Genomic DNA, 16,119 nt, shown 5'->3' with positions numbered 1-16,119 from the left:
GTACGTTGGAATTTCGGTAGAGAAGCTTCTGAGTAAGGATTTGGCCTCGAGCAAATGTGTTTAATCTCGATTGTTTGTTTGCATATACAGTATTTAACCTACTACCCACAGTCATGACACTTTTAAGAATGTGACTTTTATGCGCGATTGATACTAGACATCTGTTTCATCCCTTAAAGTGTATAGAATCATATCCCAAATTAAAAGAACATAATGATTGCAGAGTCGGGCATTCGTAAGTTAGGAAATGCCAGAATTAAAGTTTCCTGTGTAATTTCTGAAGTTCAGAAATACACAGGGCTTGCTCCTGTTCCTTCAAGGCAATAACAGACTACTTCTATCTGTCGTCATAAGGAACGAGCATGCCTTTCCTTTGCAGTCTAGCTCTGCTGAGGAGGAGGTGCGGTGAGAGTCAGTGGGGTCCTAAGCCTGCCTACGGGGTACGGGGAGGGCGACAGTGTAAGCTTCTTTCTGTCCCACTCCTTTGGGCTGTGTTGTCAATAATACTGTGATGGCTGGAAGATCTGCTGGGAGAGTAAATTGTTCACCGTGTCAATGTTTAGTTCTTGATTTGTCTGCTGAGACTTGATTTTCAGCAGGAGCTTGGCAGAGGATTGCAACCTCCAGCCTTCAAGGCACAAGACTGAAAATGAAGAACTTCAATTTATGTAGCTTGTGCAAATCATGTGACCTTTTTGCTATGTTCTTCTGTTAACCCCATGACAGTTTATAGCTTCAGTCGGCTAAGTAGGCTGTTTAACGCGACTGAGAGCAGATCTGTCGATGTTTTAGTAAACTTACTTCTACAGTATTATGTTTTTCTCATGCTTCAGGCAGAAGAGAAGTTTGTGGATTTCAGGGTCAAAGGATAGAAACTATTAGTAAAATATTGCTTATGACGACATGTAAGTACATTCTTGAAGAACAATAATTACTTTCCATTTTCCATTGGAGCATCAGTTGTGTATTCCCATGTGCTAGGAATACACAACGAAAAAATGCATTGTGAATTTAAAACCTGGATTTCAACTCTTTACAGTAACTCAAAATTGATATATTTTTTCTTGCAAAGGCAAGCAGGAGAAGATGGTATTACTCAGGAGAGGTTCCAGCTTGTGTTGTCTTCAGGAAAGCCAAAATGAGGTTGTGATCAGCCCCTAAACCTCTTTGGCACAGCGTCTCAGCAATCTTTTATGAGTATCAGATATTTAAAGGAAATAAAATGCTGGTGTAGAGACACTGAGTATTTCAACATGCTGATTGTACACTTGTCTTTAGGGCACAGGAACCAAATAACCTGGAGTCTAATGGGTATGCATACAGAGTTTTACTCCTCTTGGTATTGTGGCTCTCGCCCTGGATCATGTCTCCACTCTAAATTCTAGATTGTCATAGTTTAATCCATGCTTCTGCATGGCCTCTGTCTGGGGAAGCAGCTGGAGTTGTATTGACGTAATTGCCTTTACTGAGTTTGAGAATGCCACTGCCTTTTGTTTGGGTTGTACAACTTCGTTTAGTATCAGACTCTAGGTTGTTCCCAGATGCCACAATAGTGGTTAACTGCTGAAAGTGCTTACTCCTCCTCCTGTGCGTTAGTGGGACCTTTTATCCCAAATAGTTGTGTCTTCAATTAACGGATTTGCAGGAACTCAAAATGTGCTGAGACCTCTTGAAGACCTTGTCTTTTTCCAGTATATTTTCTGTTTATGAAGCTGTCACTGTCCCTGCGGCAAGTGCGTTAGTGTGTTTGTCTGGACCTGCATTTGCTTTCTTTGGCAGTTTGGTTGGAGTCGAGTGTTTACATGAAACTATGTTATGAGTGTATCTACAATGAAGCGCCTTATGAACGAAGCTCCTTCATTTAGCTCAGGCCTTGGAAGCACCAGGACAGCAATTCACCCAGGTCAATTAGCCCTACTGAGTGCCAAATACATCGTTCCAAAAAGTTTATTCTTTCTCTGTATGTAATGTCACATAGTTGCAATGTTTGGAATGAGTAGGTCTCATATGAAAGTGAAAGGTGTATGCGGGGAATTAGCTTCACTTTCTTGCAAAAGACTGACTAAATTGTAGCTAACATTATGCGCGTTAGGACCAGAGCAAAGGAATGTTTAGTGCAAGGTATACAAAACATACGTATTTATGGCAGTGCTGCTGTTTGTTAAGGTTAAAAATATTTTTCTTTCTGATCAAGTTAATTTTTTTTCTGACTTTTGCCCTTTGCCTTGGGCTGATGAGCTGGTCTTTTGCTATTTTACTCTGTAATATTGATTTTTATATAGTGAGAGCTATGTGGTTAATATTGCAACAAAGCAGTGAAATGCTGATTAGTGGGATGCATACAGCCTGCGTGGTTTAGGAGTACTAGAACGTCTGAAAGCGGGAATTAGCTTTGGGGATAAGTGGTTGTCTTCATTACTGAATATGTCAAAGATGATGTGAAACCATCATTGCTAACCAAAAAGGGGCCTGTGTTTTGCCATTGAGCAAGCACTGCCAGCTAGTCCATTTAGGGAAAAGAAATGGTCACGTGAAACTCTTACGGAAAATTAATTGCTTTATATGACATGCAAAGCATGCTATGGTTGGTGCCTAACTGTATGCCTGTTAAATATGCATTGACACGTGTGTGAATGAATGCATTTTGTATCCTGTCTGCCTAAAACTTGCAGTCAGCCATGCTGTAATTTCTGATGGTCCCAATGCCTCCCAGTCAAGAGTAGTAGCTTTGACTAGGCTTACAGTCTGTGAGCCAAGCATAGTATCAGCTGAGCTAGGAGAGACTGAAAATGGCAAAGCCTATAAGCATAACGAAAAACAGAACAAAAGAAGAACATTTGAAAAGAATTCAGAAGACCATTAGAGCAAAGAACAAAGTGAGAGGAAAGGGAAAACTTTGGGGTTTGCATGATACAAAAGAAAAGTCTGATGGGAGTGGGGACTTGGGGAATGGAAGGGTTCATTGTCATTTAGCATTGTAAAAGGTTGAATGCAGTTTATTATACACCTGCTCCCTGCCAGTTTTCATTTTATTTTTCTGTGGTAAGTTGTCAAAAAAAAAAAAAAAAGCCCTCTGCCTGGTTCCTATGTTATGCATGTTTACATAAGCTAGGTCAATATTCTGTGAATGTGAAATGCATGCTCTGCACTACTCCATTTTCAATCTCTCTTTTTTTCTTTTCCTTTCTGTTCTGTAGATTCCACCAATATGCAAACAAACATCATGGCAGACTCTGGGGAGAGGTTATTCAAGACCATTATTAGATGCTGCAGAGGTAGGTATAAATTTTTTTCCTTCTTCCTACTTGCAGATGGGAGGAAGCTCAAGACCTTGGTGCATCTTTCAGTTTGTTGCCTCTCTCTCATATTTTTTGGAAATAATTTCCCTATGGTTCCTAAATGTAGCACTTCCCTCAAGAAGTCTTTTTGAATCTCTGAAAGCTAATGCTAACATAGTAACTTAAAGAGAAAAGTTCTTAGGTATGTAACTTTTGGTTGTTGACCCTTAGATTCATGTAGTCTAACGTTCAGAAAAATGTGTAGAAAGCAATAAGCTTTCCTGGAGTATGTAGGACTTTATTACTTCAAGATTCTGCATAGTTTGGGGAACGTCAAGACACTTAAGAAATTTATAGCTTGTCGTTCTGAGTGTCAGGATGTCAGGTTCTTATTCCTTCGAGGTCTGCTTGGCTTAACGCTAATGTAAGCATAAGATGTAACTTTTACAGTTCCTGGAAAATTATGTTATACGTTTCCAAGTAGTACATACGGTCTGAATGACACTAGAAAATGTATTTGTCTGGAACTTCTTTTTTTTTTTTTTTTTCCCTCCAATAAACCACTCGTAGAACTGACTCAAGAAGCAAGACTCTTTTGACAGTCCGTAGGACTTCAAAGCATGAAATTGACTTGGATGGTTTTTGATAATGTTCTTTAAATAAGAAAATGTAACTTTGAATCAGGAAATCCTGATTTCTGCAGGGGTTCTGGACCAGGTGAACTTGTCCCTGTCATGACACCGGTAGGCCATTCTCATCCTGATTGGAAAGTGTGAAGCTGATTTATTTCCATCTTTATTTTGCTTCCGAGATTAAAGTTAATCTTTCATACACGGGAAGAGGTTTATTGCCTAAATGTGTTCCATTTTGTTCGTTAACGTGTCAGGAATATCGTCCTCTAAGACTTTCTTTTCTACGTTTTTTTACTCCACTTTTAAGTTTGTAGTCATCCTTTTTACTTAAATATGTAAGGCTCTTTTGTCTTTACCTTCTGGCTGCTTGCAACACGTTCTTTGCTATACTGCTAGATTTATGGTCCCTTTCTTGTTATTGTTTTCTTAAGGTGAGGCAAGGTTTGTAGAGAGAGGTAATATCCTTTATTAAAGCAAGGTAATACAGTTGAATGGGAGGGAGGGAAAACAGATCACTGGTTCTTCTTTCTTCATTGGTTTTTAAATGCATGTTTCCTGAGGTTTTTGCAAATTGACTTTTCTTTTTCACGCAGATGCTCCAGAGGTGGCAACTGATAGAAAAGAGAACGTGTTGGCATGGTCATGCAGGTGGAGGACTTCACACAGATTCAAAGGAAGGGGTAAAAAAAAAAAAAAAAAAAATTGCTTAATTAGTGTTACTCTTTAAATCAAAAGTATGTTCACCTTTGTACAAAAGCTGAACCCCCTCAAATAGCAATTTGTGAGAAACTGTATTGATAGATAATATGTGAACACTGTAGCAGAGTAGATACTGTTTAATTGTTAGTGTTGGCTTACTAGCTCTTAAGTCACCACGTTTGCAATAGCTGTTTTAAAGTGCTTCAGTTGTTTTATTAAAAATAGAACCCTAATTTCACACATTCCCTTGAAATCTGCTTGGTAGATTTTTTCTCTGTGATAGGTATGTTCCATTGTGATTTAACGTGGTTACTTATTCTTGTTTGTGACTGATGCTTCCCTGTGAATTGACATTCATATTGGCAGGACTTAGTTTGTGGATACAAGCCAGGGCATCAGGTGTTGCCATTGCAGTTGAAGTGGGGGCAGGGGGAGTAATTAACTGTTTACTGTGCATGTCTAATCACTTTGATTTAATGTTAATGCATCTGATGTATTTTTACTGTATTTATATGCAGGAAGCACCTGTCTTAAAATGATGATGATGGGTGTGTAGGGAGAAGCAGTATCTTTTATTAGACTACATGATTACAGTTATATAAATAGGCAGGCTTTTAGTTAAAACACTTTAAAATTTTGCATTATTAAAATTCAAAAATCAAAGCACTCAAGTTAGGAAGTGAGAAAATGGAAGTTACATATGCAGACTTATTTCTGATGCTTTGTGTATTTTCAGATTGATATCGCACAGCGGTTATAACTTATTCAAACTTGAGTGGGATGTCCCTAAGACTAGCAAAGGCCATACTGATGACAAACTTTAAAACTCATTGCAGAACTCGGGTGTCTTAGGGCTATTCATAGAAAGGCCTGGTTTGCTTGTGTTTAACAGTTCTGACCATTTTCCACAGACTCATTCCTAAAAGACTCAAACGGTTGTACCTACAATTTCCTCTTACATTTTAGTCTGAGAAGTATTCCTTCAAACCTGTTTGTGCTACAGTCAGGAGGGACCCTGCTGAAATTGGATACTTTTATAGTAGCAGAGTATTTGGTTACATAAAGTATACCAAGTTTGTTGTAGCAAGCATCTCTGATTTTTTTCTGCATAAGGCACAAGGGGGAGGCAGAAGAATTGGACATCTTCAGTAGGTAGCGCTACTGGCCCTGTGCATAATATTAGTTTTAGACATGTTTTACAACCTTCTTGCAACATTTACAGGCTCTTTCAAAGATCTTCTAGGCAAAACACACTTAAAACTAGCAGACTATTCTCCCTATTTACCCCAATTACATTATGAGTGGTATTTCTTCTGTGAAGGGGAAGGCAGCAGTGGTCGTTTGTCTGTTGGGGTTTTCTTGATTGGGGTTTTTTTTGTGGTTTTTTTTGTTTTTTGTTTTTTTCCTATTATAATTTCTGTTCTCCTGGGCATGTTGATCGGCAGAGTATTTTCTATCAGTTGTCAGAACTTCAGTTTTCACATCTCCATGGAAAAGATATTTTACACACACTTTTAGGACAAGCCCACCTTCATATGGTGCTGATGCAAATCTGTTTCCCAGGCAACTTCACAATTGACCCACCTTCAACAATGCCACAAGGTTTTTATTTTTTCTTGAGAAAGAGACTTCCTGAAGTGCAGAGCTTTTTCAACTGAACCCCTTCAAACATGAAGGGCAACTTTCAGGACAAACTTGTTTAGTCCTTATATCTTGTATATTTGCTTTGTAGTGGTTCCTTTTCAAAGGTCTGCAGTTTAGCATCCTTCAAAACTTAAATTTCATTTTTTTCTGATCAGAAAGGAAAAGCAAAGTTCTGTTTACCAGAACACTAGTAATATTAAGAAAGGGTGAGTGTTTCATTAAAATTTGCTAGGAATGTGATAGCCAGAAATTTTGTTGTCAACGGATATTTTTATTGGTCTGCATTCTGTGCTCATGCATTATTTGTAGCTATTCCTGCGTAAGCCAGTTCCCCGACTTTTTTTTATTCCAATAAATGAAGTTGTAATGCAGTTAATATAGGAAAATGTTAATTATGGATATTGCCTAACTAAGCAAATATTGCAAAGGAGAAAGCAGCAAGTATTAGCTGTAGAAGCAGTGAAATGCATGGAGAGGAAGAAAGAGTAACAGTAGGTGCAAAAGCCAGAGGTTTTGGGCAAAAAGGAAGGGAAGAAAATCTGATATTGTGAGTGCAGTCCTTGCACTCGTAATGGGACTCATAATGGGCTCTGAAATTTGGTTGGTAATGGCTTTTGCGGTGACAGTTTGCAATTATATTCAATGCATGAAAGTACTGGCACCCAAATTACCGTGTGGGAATTTTTTTTTCTAGGCTTATGCTTTTAGGAAAACAGCAGCTGGTATACATGTCAGCTATGTTACACCTGTGCCTCTCTCCAAAAATTTTTGACAAACCAGCATGTTCTTTCTGGAAACCGACTTTGGGACGGACGTTTTAAGTTGCCTCCCCTGAAGTTGCCACAGAAGGGGCAGGGCTGAACGCTGACGCTAAACAAGGAGTGTGAGGGGTGGTAGGTCTTATCCGCGTTTTACAAGTGACTAGAATAGAAGCGCATCTGGGCTTGCGCATCTGTTTTTGTTACAAATCCCTTTTACTTGCCACGGTGGCCAGTGTGCTGAGGACTGAAACTGGAAAAATTACTCTTCTTTACCATCTTCGATTCGTTTATTGTGTATGGTAGTATTTTGTACACAGAATAGCTAGCAATAAAACCTGTGGTGTCTGACCTGTTGCGAAGCAGTCGTATATTGCTTTCTTATGGAGATGCCGATAGTCATGATGGAGCCCTGAAAATTAGCCTGCCCCCTACCACCATCTTATTCTGTTGCTTGACCTCCACGGAGGGATGGATAAGACTAAGACGGAAGACTAGGCGCTTTGCTTTACAAAGTTTAGAAGGAAAATTCAGGCCCTAGTTTGATGTGTGTTTAAGCTGGCAAGGCACCTGAGAAGGGAATCTGTCCTCCTTCCTCACCCAGGTGGCCTGTTCCAAAGCGTTGCGCAGCCTGGTAGCCAGCCAGCGTGAAGCGCTCTGGCTGAAAAATAACTGATCCAAATGGGAGGAGACCCCACCAAGCAGCTAACGCGACTTCACTCAGCGCAAACTGCTTATCATGAGCTGAGACAATCTAAAGGCCTGCTGCTTCCAAAAAAAGAGAGGTCTTGCTCTCAGCCGTGCCTTTTCTCATGCTACCAAATTTGCACGTTAATCTGAGTCTTTCCCGAGCTGAAACCGTGCAACCGAGACCAAAGTTCTCTGCCAGTTTCATAAGCTGAATCCATTCATCGAGGGGTTTCATGAGCTCCAGAGCTGGGGCCAGAAGTGGACAGAGACTGTACAGCTGAGTGCTGGGAAGAGAGGAAAAAGAGGGGGAGGAAGACGGCGTCAGCGAGCCGTGAGTAGTTTGCGGTGTAACCTCGTGCAGGTGTAAGAAAGCTTGGGCTAGCACGATGCCGAGGATGATGCAGCTCCGTGAGTGAGTGCACGGGGCCAGAACAGGGTCTTTCTTTCCTCATCAGCACTGACAGCTTAAGTACAAATGGATACAAGAAGGTACTCAGTGCTCGTTCCTTTGCAAGTAGTCTACAGTATTTGGTAGGGCGTTTTAAAAGCATGATAAATCTGAGAAGAGAAGAGAGAGGGAGGAAAAAAAGAACTTTTCTTCCCTACTACCTGCTGTGTTATAAATCTACCGCTTTTCCTTCCGTTCTGTATTTTCTTCCAAGCCTTATCTCTACAACAATGGACAGAACGTTACTGCCACTTGAAAGGAGGTAAAACAAATGCCTCTGTCTTAACCTTTTCATATACTGTAGAGAATCAAGTAAAGGGGCCTGAGTGCATTGAACAGGTTGCTCATTTTCATTCTTAATGTTGCCACTTGCATACTTAAAGCATTTTAAACTCATGTTTCTGTACAACGTTTCTGTTTCAGTAACAACATTTATTTCATGGTAAACTTTGATGTAATGTGCGTTTTGTACCTCCTTTGATATTTCTTCTTGTCCCTTTGACAAGGCCTTTGGCAAATGACTGGCTGCCTTCTGACTTTTTTCTTTTTTTCTGAACAGATTATTTGGTTCTGTCACCGTTCAGAGCCATGGAGAAGCTGAAATGGATTCCTTGTTTGCAGCCAATGCGTTTCTTTCGTTCTAATTGCTTTTCTGCAAAGTCTGACTAGCCAATAGCAACATATAATTAGAACAACTGTGGTTGCACTAGTAGCTTTTGTGTTAATGTGATACCATTTTTTCCTTCCTTTTAACCTGTAAGTGGTGATCAAAGGTATTTTCTAAATGTTTGAAATACGAGGCTATTTATGCACATCCTTAGCTCAAAAGGAAGGATTCATGTATATGCTGCAGCAGATATCTCCATCTCCTGCATGAGTAGGGCACAACAGAGAAATATTATTTTGCACCCTCTGCTGATTTACAAATAAGCCATATATCTTTTTTTTTTTTTTTAAGTCCCCTAAAATGTGCTTATGTTTTGCGACGCTCAAATATGCTTGCCGTTGTTGACAAAGTATATACGATCTCTCTTGTCCTTTTCTCTTTGAAGCTGTGACTAGAAACACTGAGGTGAGTTATTCTGTGCTTGCAGAAGCTTAAGTTTGTAGGACTGGCTTCACCGGCCGCTGCAGCAGTCTCTTCAAATTGGGACTTCCATGAGAGTTTGTGTTCTGATTTGTTTTATTCCCAAAACTGAGAAGGGAGCGTTTGAAGTACACAGACTAGGGAGGGGAACATTAAAGACATTGTGAAACACCCTCTCTGTGCGGACTTCTGTTATGAAAAGTCATCGTCAAGTGTGGACTAACTTTCTCTTCCACCTGCCCTCCACCCCAACAAAACATGGCCTGAAATGGAAAGATTAGCTGCTAGTTGCTGGCCTCCCTTCAGCTGTAGATAACCTTCGTGTCATTCAAGATTATCCAAGAGCATCCAACACAGAAAAATGAGTTGTCGATACTTTTGCTGTGCAATACTGCGTGTTCTGTTGTTCTCAGTTGGAGAGCACGGTTTAGGCTTCAGGTAGTATGTTTAGCTTTGGAGCCTATTGAAATATATCTCACATAACTGTTAAATTTAAGCATCCATACATAAAAATGTTTTGTTTATTTATTTTTGTAAAGACAGAGATATTTCTCAGACTTGTTATCTGAGTTGTGGTCTCATTTAGAAGGAAGCTTGAGGTTTGGAGAAGTAAAACAAGAATCCATTTAAAAAAAAAAAAAAAGGGGGGAGCCCTACTGGTTAAGCTAGCCTGCGGCCAGGCACGTTACATCTTAGCAGCCTCTTGATGACCTAACTCCAGAGCCCTTTCTCTAAAATGAAGCAATGACATTTTATGCCCGGTTAAGCCAACTAGAATAGTTTTCTTGCCTGTAGTCCCGACTTCTTGGTGCACCCATCGAAAGATTACCCTTTGCGTTCCTGAAAGACATGGGCAGAATAAGGGTATTTATCACTTCTCTGTAAGTGGAATAAAATAACCAAAACCAATAAAACTGACTGTTGGAAATGCTTAAGTCTGTGGTAATGCGACAAAGTTATGTGTCTGAAATTATTTTCAAGTCAATGTAAAATTTCACTTCAGAAGTGTTTAGTTTGAGAGAGTTGAGTTATTACAATGCTAGTGATGTTTTTGAATGCTGCATTTTATTTTAACTCATTTAATGTTCTCCAAGCTTCTTATGGTTCTTGTCTTTTCGGATTTTTTTCTTGCCTTACTTTTTTTATTACTTCATACTCTTTCTTTTTTTTTGCCTTTTCCTTTATTTTGTTTTCTCTCTAGCTGTTCCTATAGTTAAAACAGCTTCCTAAGAATGAATACCAGCCCCGTGTATTTTGTACAGAAATCCTGGGGAGATGAAAGGGAATGGATGGTTTATTTGTTTTATGAAGTATTTCAGCTATGATGAATTGTGGCTTCTCTGTGTTCTGTTTACAGCTGTACTTGTACTCTTGAGGACGTTTGAATTAAGAACAATTCATCTGTTTTACCAGCATGTCATAGCATGACTCTAAAAACTTATAGCTTAATGTTTTTAATAGGAATCCCAGTCTCAAATATTGAAGCGTAGCTTCTTTTGCCCATCAAATAAAATATAAAAATGATCCAGATGTGCAAAGCTTGCTTTTATTTATGCTATTATTTTGCTTCTCACAGTTTGAAGTTCATGTTTCTGAGGTCTCTTTGTAATGTGATGCCTTTGTTTTTTTTATTTCCAATAGTTGAAAGAGATAGATGCCAAAAAGATTATCCGAGCAATGTTGTCTTATGTGTGGCCCAAAGACAGACCGGACCTGCGAGCCAGGGTAGCCGTATCTCTGGGGTTTTTAGCAGGTGCAAAGGTAAGAGCAGATATGTCATTGTACTGTGATAATTATTGTTCAGCTGGAGTTCTTGCAAGGAGTAACTTTTTTTTTATTTATAAGGCTCTTACAGTGTTATGGCTGCTTCCTATATGAGAAGCATATAGTATTAGAAATGCAGTTTGCATTTTTTAAGCAGTGTGTTTATGTCTGTGATATGCGTATCTGTGATTGGGGGATGATGACGATCAAATGTGTTATTTGCGTTGCTCACATTAGTTTAGTCCAGGATTTTTCCATTGTAGTTAATCAACTACATTATTAAGGAAGATTTAAAAGTTCTGTGAAAGGGATAAATACGAATTAAAGGTTGCTTACAGATCTCTTCCACTTGTGCGGTGCTGTATTTGTCTAACAGGATTTCTCCAAGGCTCTGTGCCTGTTTTTAGCTGTGCAGTTAAGCAGTATGGTCGTGTCTGCTCACAACTCTTGCCATGCCGCTGAAAGGGGATTTCAGCTCTCTGCGAGATGGCAGTGGATTTTCTAGTGGTTCAGGGACTCCTCTGGTGTCATAATGCGAAAGAAGCTACATCATTTATCATTCTTTGTAATGAACCATACTTATGTTCAACTAATTTTTCTTTTACGTGTAGTCTTTTTATTGTGAAACAGAGGATCGCTCTTACCTTTACTTCAGTGTGTGAAAGAGTCTCTTATGCCTTGGCCTGCAACAAATTTGGTGGTTACTAGTTCTTGGAAGGATATAGACACGCAAAAGCTTTCCACAGGTTAATGGAGAATATAATGCAAATTTTGTGAAACACTGTTGAAATAGTTCAATGCTAACTTTGCGCACAAAATCTTTTGCTATAGAAAACAAATAGAAATCTTTGATTGCAAAATGCTGGGAGCGAAGTTTGTTACTATCCTTGAGATAGATAGCTGGACTGGCTTCCTTCTTGATATGGCAGTTCTTACCATGCGTAAGGCTAATATTAGGCTCTTGCTGGGATAAGCTAAAGTGGGTCCTCCATAGCAATGTGTTTTAACACTTTAGGCTAGTGGCAGTATATTTCCTTATCAGCATGCAGCAACATTGCCACATTATGAGAGGAGAGGGAAGAAACAAACTTAAGCTATGTGGATGATAAAAGAAGAGTACATGGAAGAGAACTGTGTTCATTTATTTGAGCTGAAGAGGAAAGGCCAATCTTTTGGTCGACAGCGCTTTTGCCTACAAGCAATCTGTCAGATGCTAGCTGGTACTGTCTCCAGTAGATAGCTCTTTTTTTCTGCCGCTGTTCAAGAAGTTGCTGATAACGCAGCTGGCAACATGCACAGTATGGCATATACGTACAAGTAAACTTTTTAAATATACCATTTTTGTATGCCTGTGCAAGATGTGAAACAATGTTTTTGAATTACACTTAAACTATCTAGGAAACTATCTGCTCAAAATGCAGATGCTAGGAGCATTTTGCCTTATATACCACGCAGTTACCCTCACAATGATATTTAACTTACTACATGCTCCGTTCTTTAGGGTTTTGTCATCTGCTTTTAAGAATTCCCCACTTAACCAAATGGATATGAAGACTCCCCTGATGTCTAGCTGAATTTCTTTTTAAAGCCTTTTAATAGTATGGCAGATAATAATCTGAAGGCACTTTTGAAAGAAGTCTGAAGTATTCTTTTCTTTCTCTTTTCTCTCCTTCCCCCTGCTCTCCCAGTTTGTGTATGAATATGATGATGAATGTGAATCCAGAGACTTGATCCTGCATGTGGTAGCATAGTACTTTGCTTTTAGGAAATGTAATAGTGTTCCAGGCAGCTTTCTGGCATGCATAGAAAGCGAAATCGATGGCCAGGATGCCTGACTTGTGCAAATAGCTCTGTATTAGGGACTGCTTTTATTAAGCATCCACCTGTATATGGTTTTGCAAATACATAGTGTCACCTAAGATACCTAAAAAATCTGGTTTGCTCGGGGCGTGTTTCTGCCCTTCTTTGGTTTCATGAACATTGGGGTTTTGCACAGTTTAGGACAGCAAAGCGGTGATGCTCAAACTCTTTTCACCAGAGTAAATAACTTCTGCTGTAGCATCAGTGATACTTTTTATTCTCGGTCACAGAAGTCCCCTGGTAGGTACTTAGTACCTGATAGGTAGCCAATTAAGGCTTTCTGTTTCTTCAGACTTGTAAATAATTGCTTGGTGCAGTTTCTTATAGTGGTGCTTCATCACTGCGGTCATCATTCCTCAGTGATTTTTAGCTCGTTGGTTCCTAGTTTGGCATGTCATGTCAGGGTTGAACTACTGCTGATCAAAATGCAAACTGTACATTTGATATAAAACTGAAATTTTCTGTTGAGAGAGACGCTTTCCTCACACACACACACACCCCCCCGCCAGAAAATCGGGCATTTAATTGCACTTTCTCTGGGGAAGTAACTGCACGCTTGGGACTCTCGCTGGTGTTCTCTCAAATTTCCTACTTCCCGTTCTGTACGAGGCAAGCTGGGTGCCCTAATGTCCATCCAGAGCAGCTTCCAGGAAGGAGAGCAGGAAACCTGCTGAGCTTTGCCCAGGCTTTAGGAGCTGTTTGTTAAAACAGAAGTGTTTTGTGAAAATGTTTGTTTTGGCAAACAAGAATTTCATTGGGAAGACATGCAGCTAGCTCGCTACTGTTTATATATTGTTACTGGCTGGGGCAAAAGGTTTTGTGGATGTCTTCTAGCTGTCCTTTGCTAATGTTCTTTGTTTTGTTTGGTTTCTCTCATTACAAAGCTGTGTTAAAACTCAAATATTATTGAGTAACTGCTATTTAACAAGTTGCCACTCGTCAGCTGAGCTGTGCCCGCTCTTCCTTTGTGGAGTAAAAGTTCTTAACTTGCTTCCTGCTTTACATGTGCTAAGTATACATGTAGTTATTGTGGCGTAAGTGACATACGGTAGTTTGTTATAGAGCTATAGTAAGTCCATCATATCTCTGAGCTCTGATCATCTGTTTTTTCTTTCGAGTGAGCTAAAGGTCATTATCCTATAGAAAATTAAACACAATTGTTTACCTGTAACTTGCCTGGACCATGTATAATCCTGTGCAGTTTCCTCATTTTCTCATTTGGGAGCCCTTCGTCCTGGCTCCCCGTGAGGTTAATTACGACGTACTTGCCAGACCATATAACCAGTTTTTAAAGTTGATTGCTATGCAGTTGTGTCGGCACAAAAATGCTAACATCTCTTTCCTCGCATTGCAATCCTGTCCTGATTTGCTTTGTTCATTATGTACTTGTCTGCATCCGAGAGACTTACATCCTTAGTCTGGAATTTTATAATGGCTGCTTGTTTTTAGGGGTCTTGCACAGAGACCTGTACAATCATAATGCCTGCTGCTAGTCACTCTTCCCCTTAAAAAAAAATACTTTTTTAAGCCTTTTGGCCAATTTCATCTGAATTTGACAGAAGAGTTTGGTGCAGTTTTATACCTCTATATTTATAAAGTTAGGCTTCCAGTTAGAAGAAAAAGATCCAAACTGTGACTGAGAGAGGAGGGAGAGCCTGGAGGGTGAGTTCAGTTTTATTTAAGAAAACTCAAGCGAATCCACAGAGAAGAGGAGAGGTAGGCTCTGAAATCCCCAGCCACAGGCAGAAACTTTGAGTTTGCACCCTATTTGACATGGGTTTAGTTACCCACAAAACACAAAGCAGTTGGAGACTGTACCTCTAGTTCTGCTGCTTGTGGAATAATTTCTTTCTCCTCTTTCAGTCTTCCAGCTGAGTAAAATTCAATTTTGAAACAAAAGCCGGTTTGTGTTTTATAGTTGCTGAAGAGCCTCCAGTTATAATCTGTCTTGACTCCTCTTGTGGGGGCCCTGTTGCCTGTCATTGAACAAATTATTGTGATTTTTGATTCCTTTCTGTCTACACATAACTACTAGAAATATTGCTAGCCTTCAAAGTGAACTGTTTGTATAGCTCTTTATGACTAGGAGCTGACAGGAGGGAGTCTGCTCCTGGGCTAGTAAGGTCTCCTCTTCTTGAAAGATTTATTGTATTATGACATGCTTTAAATTTTTATCTTAAATATTTATAGCCTATCTAGACTTGCACGATCTGAAAGATGCAACAAGAAAACAGGTGAGAGGAGCACACAAGACATTATCTGTGTTTTCAGACACAGATTAACCTGCCCAGGTTTTAGATATCTGTCTTTTCCTCTTGCACATTCCCCCTCGCATTTTTTTTGTCGTCTTTACTGGGATATATATTGTGAACAGTTATTTTTCTGCTTCTTCCCTCTTTCTTATGTGACATAAGAAGAGAAAGGGCTCTGGCTCCTTCAGAGCTGGACTAGACACATGAATATTACAAAATATTCTTGTCACCTCTGTCAGTCTGTAAAGTTTCTTGGCTTTTTGGTCATGGACCAAATATGTGTTATTCATGAGCCAGAGAAATCTTGCAGACTGTCTGCGTTTCTGCTCATGGTTAATTCTGTAAGCTTCAGAAGAAACCGTTTGGCTAAAAAGGCAAGACGCAAGTGTTGCATCGTAAATTTTACCTACGTGCAAAGATGACAATATCTATCTAATCAGATAGATGTGTACGTATGATCTTTGTGTTGGAGCCCTTTGTCTAATTCCATGTAATTAGAAGATTTCATTAAACCTTTAGAAACCCTGTTAGCTGTTGGGGAGGTTTCAGGTGAAAGGTGTTTCTACATATAGGGGTTTTTTGTGCATCCCTTATTGGAAAAAATTATATTTCAGATTATCTGTGATTTCAAAGAAGTCATGAAACTAGAGGCTTTTCCCTTCTTTTGGGCGGTGTTTTGTAGCTTGGCCTCTGTAAGGGATGGAGTTTTCTGTTTGTGCTCCCACAAATGGAGTTGTTGCACAGTGTCTGTGGGGGCATGCTTTTATACTGGCCCAGAGATAAATTCGGTCATCTTCATGTTAATGTTTCTCATTGAATTATTGGCTAAAGAAGAGTTCACTGTAGACCAGTTTTATCATGCTGGGTGCTCAGCCTATCACCAATTCATCATCTTTATTAAACATGAAATACTGGGAAGTGCAAGATGAACGAACTCAGTTTGCCCTAACAGTGGTGCAGTCCCACATGGGAATGGAGATGATGCATTGTCAGCTTAAAATAGTGCA

General features: G+C 39.6%; 1 protein-coding gene across 1 annotated transcript in view; it reads left to right on the top strand.

Annotated features, from left to right (window-relative positions):
• ABCB7 (ATP binding cassette subfamily B member 7) overlaps positions 1-16,119 on the top strand; it is a 45,531-nt gene that overhangs the window by 6,073 nt on the left and 23,339 nt on the right. The window contains exons 2-4 of the mRNA XM_068956625.1: positions 3,198-3,275; positions 4,504-4,590; positions 10,878-10,997. Coding sequence (XP_068812726.1) covers positions 3,198-3,275; positions 4,504-4,590; positions 10,878-10,997 — 285 coding nt within the window. The remainder of the gene's footprint in view (positions 1-3,197; positions 3,276-4,503; positions 4,591-10,877; positions 10,998-16,119) is intronic.

Source organism: Struthio camelus, chromosome 11 (assembly GCF_040807025.1).
Source record: "Struthio camelus isolate bStrCam1 chromosome 11, bStrCam1.hap1, whole genome shotgun sequence".
Taxonomy (NCBI): Eukaryota; Metazoa; Chordata; class Aves; order Struthioniformes; family Struthionidae; genus Struthio; species Struthio camelus.
This window is presented reverse-complemented; position numbering and strand designations above follow the sequence as displayed.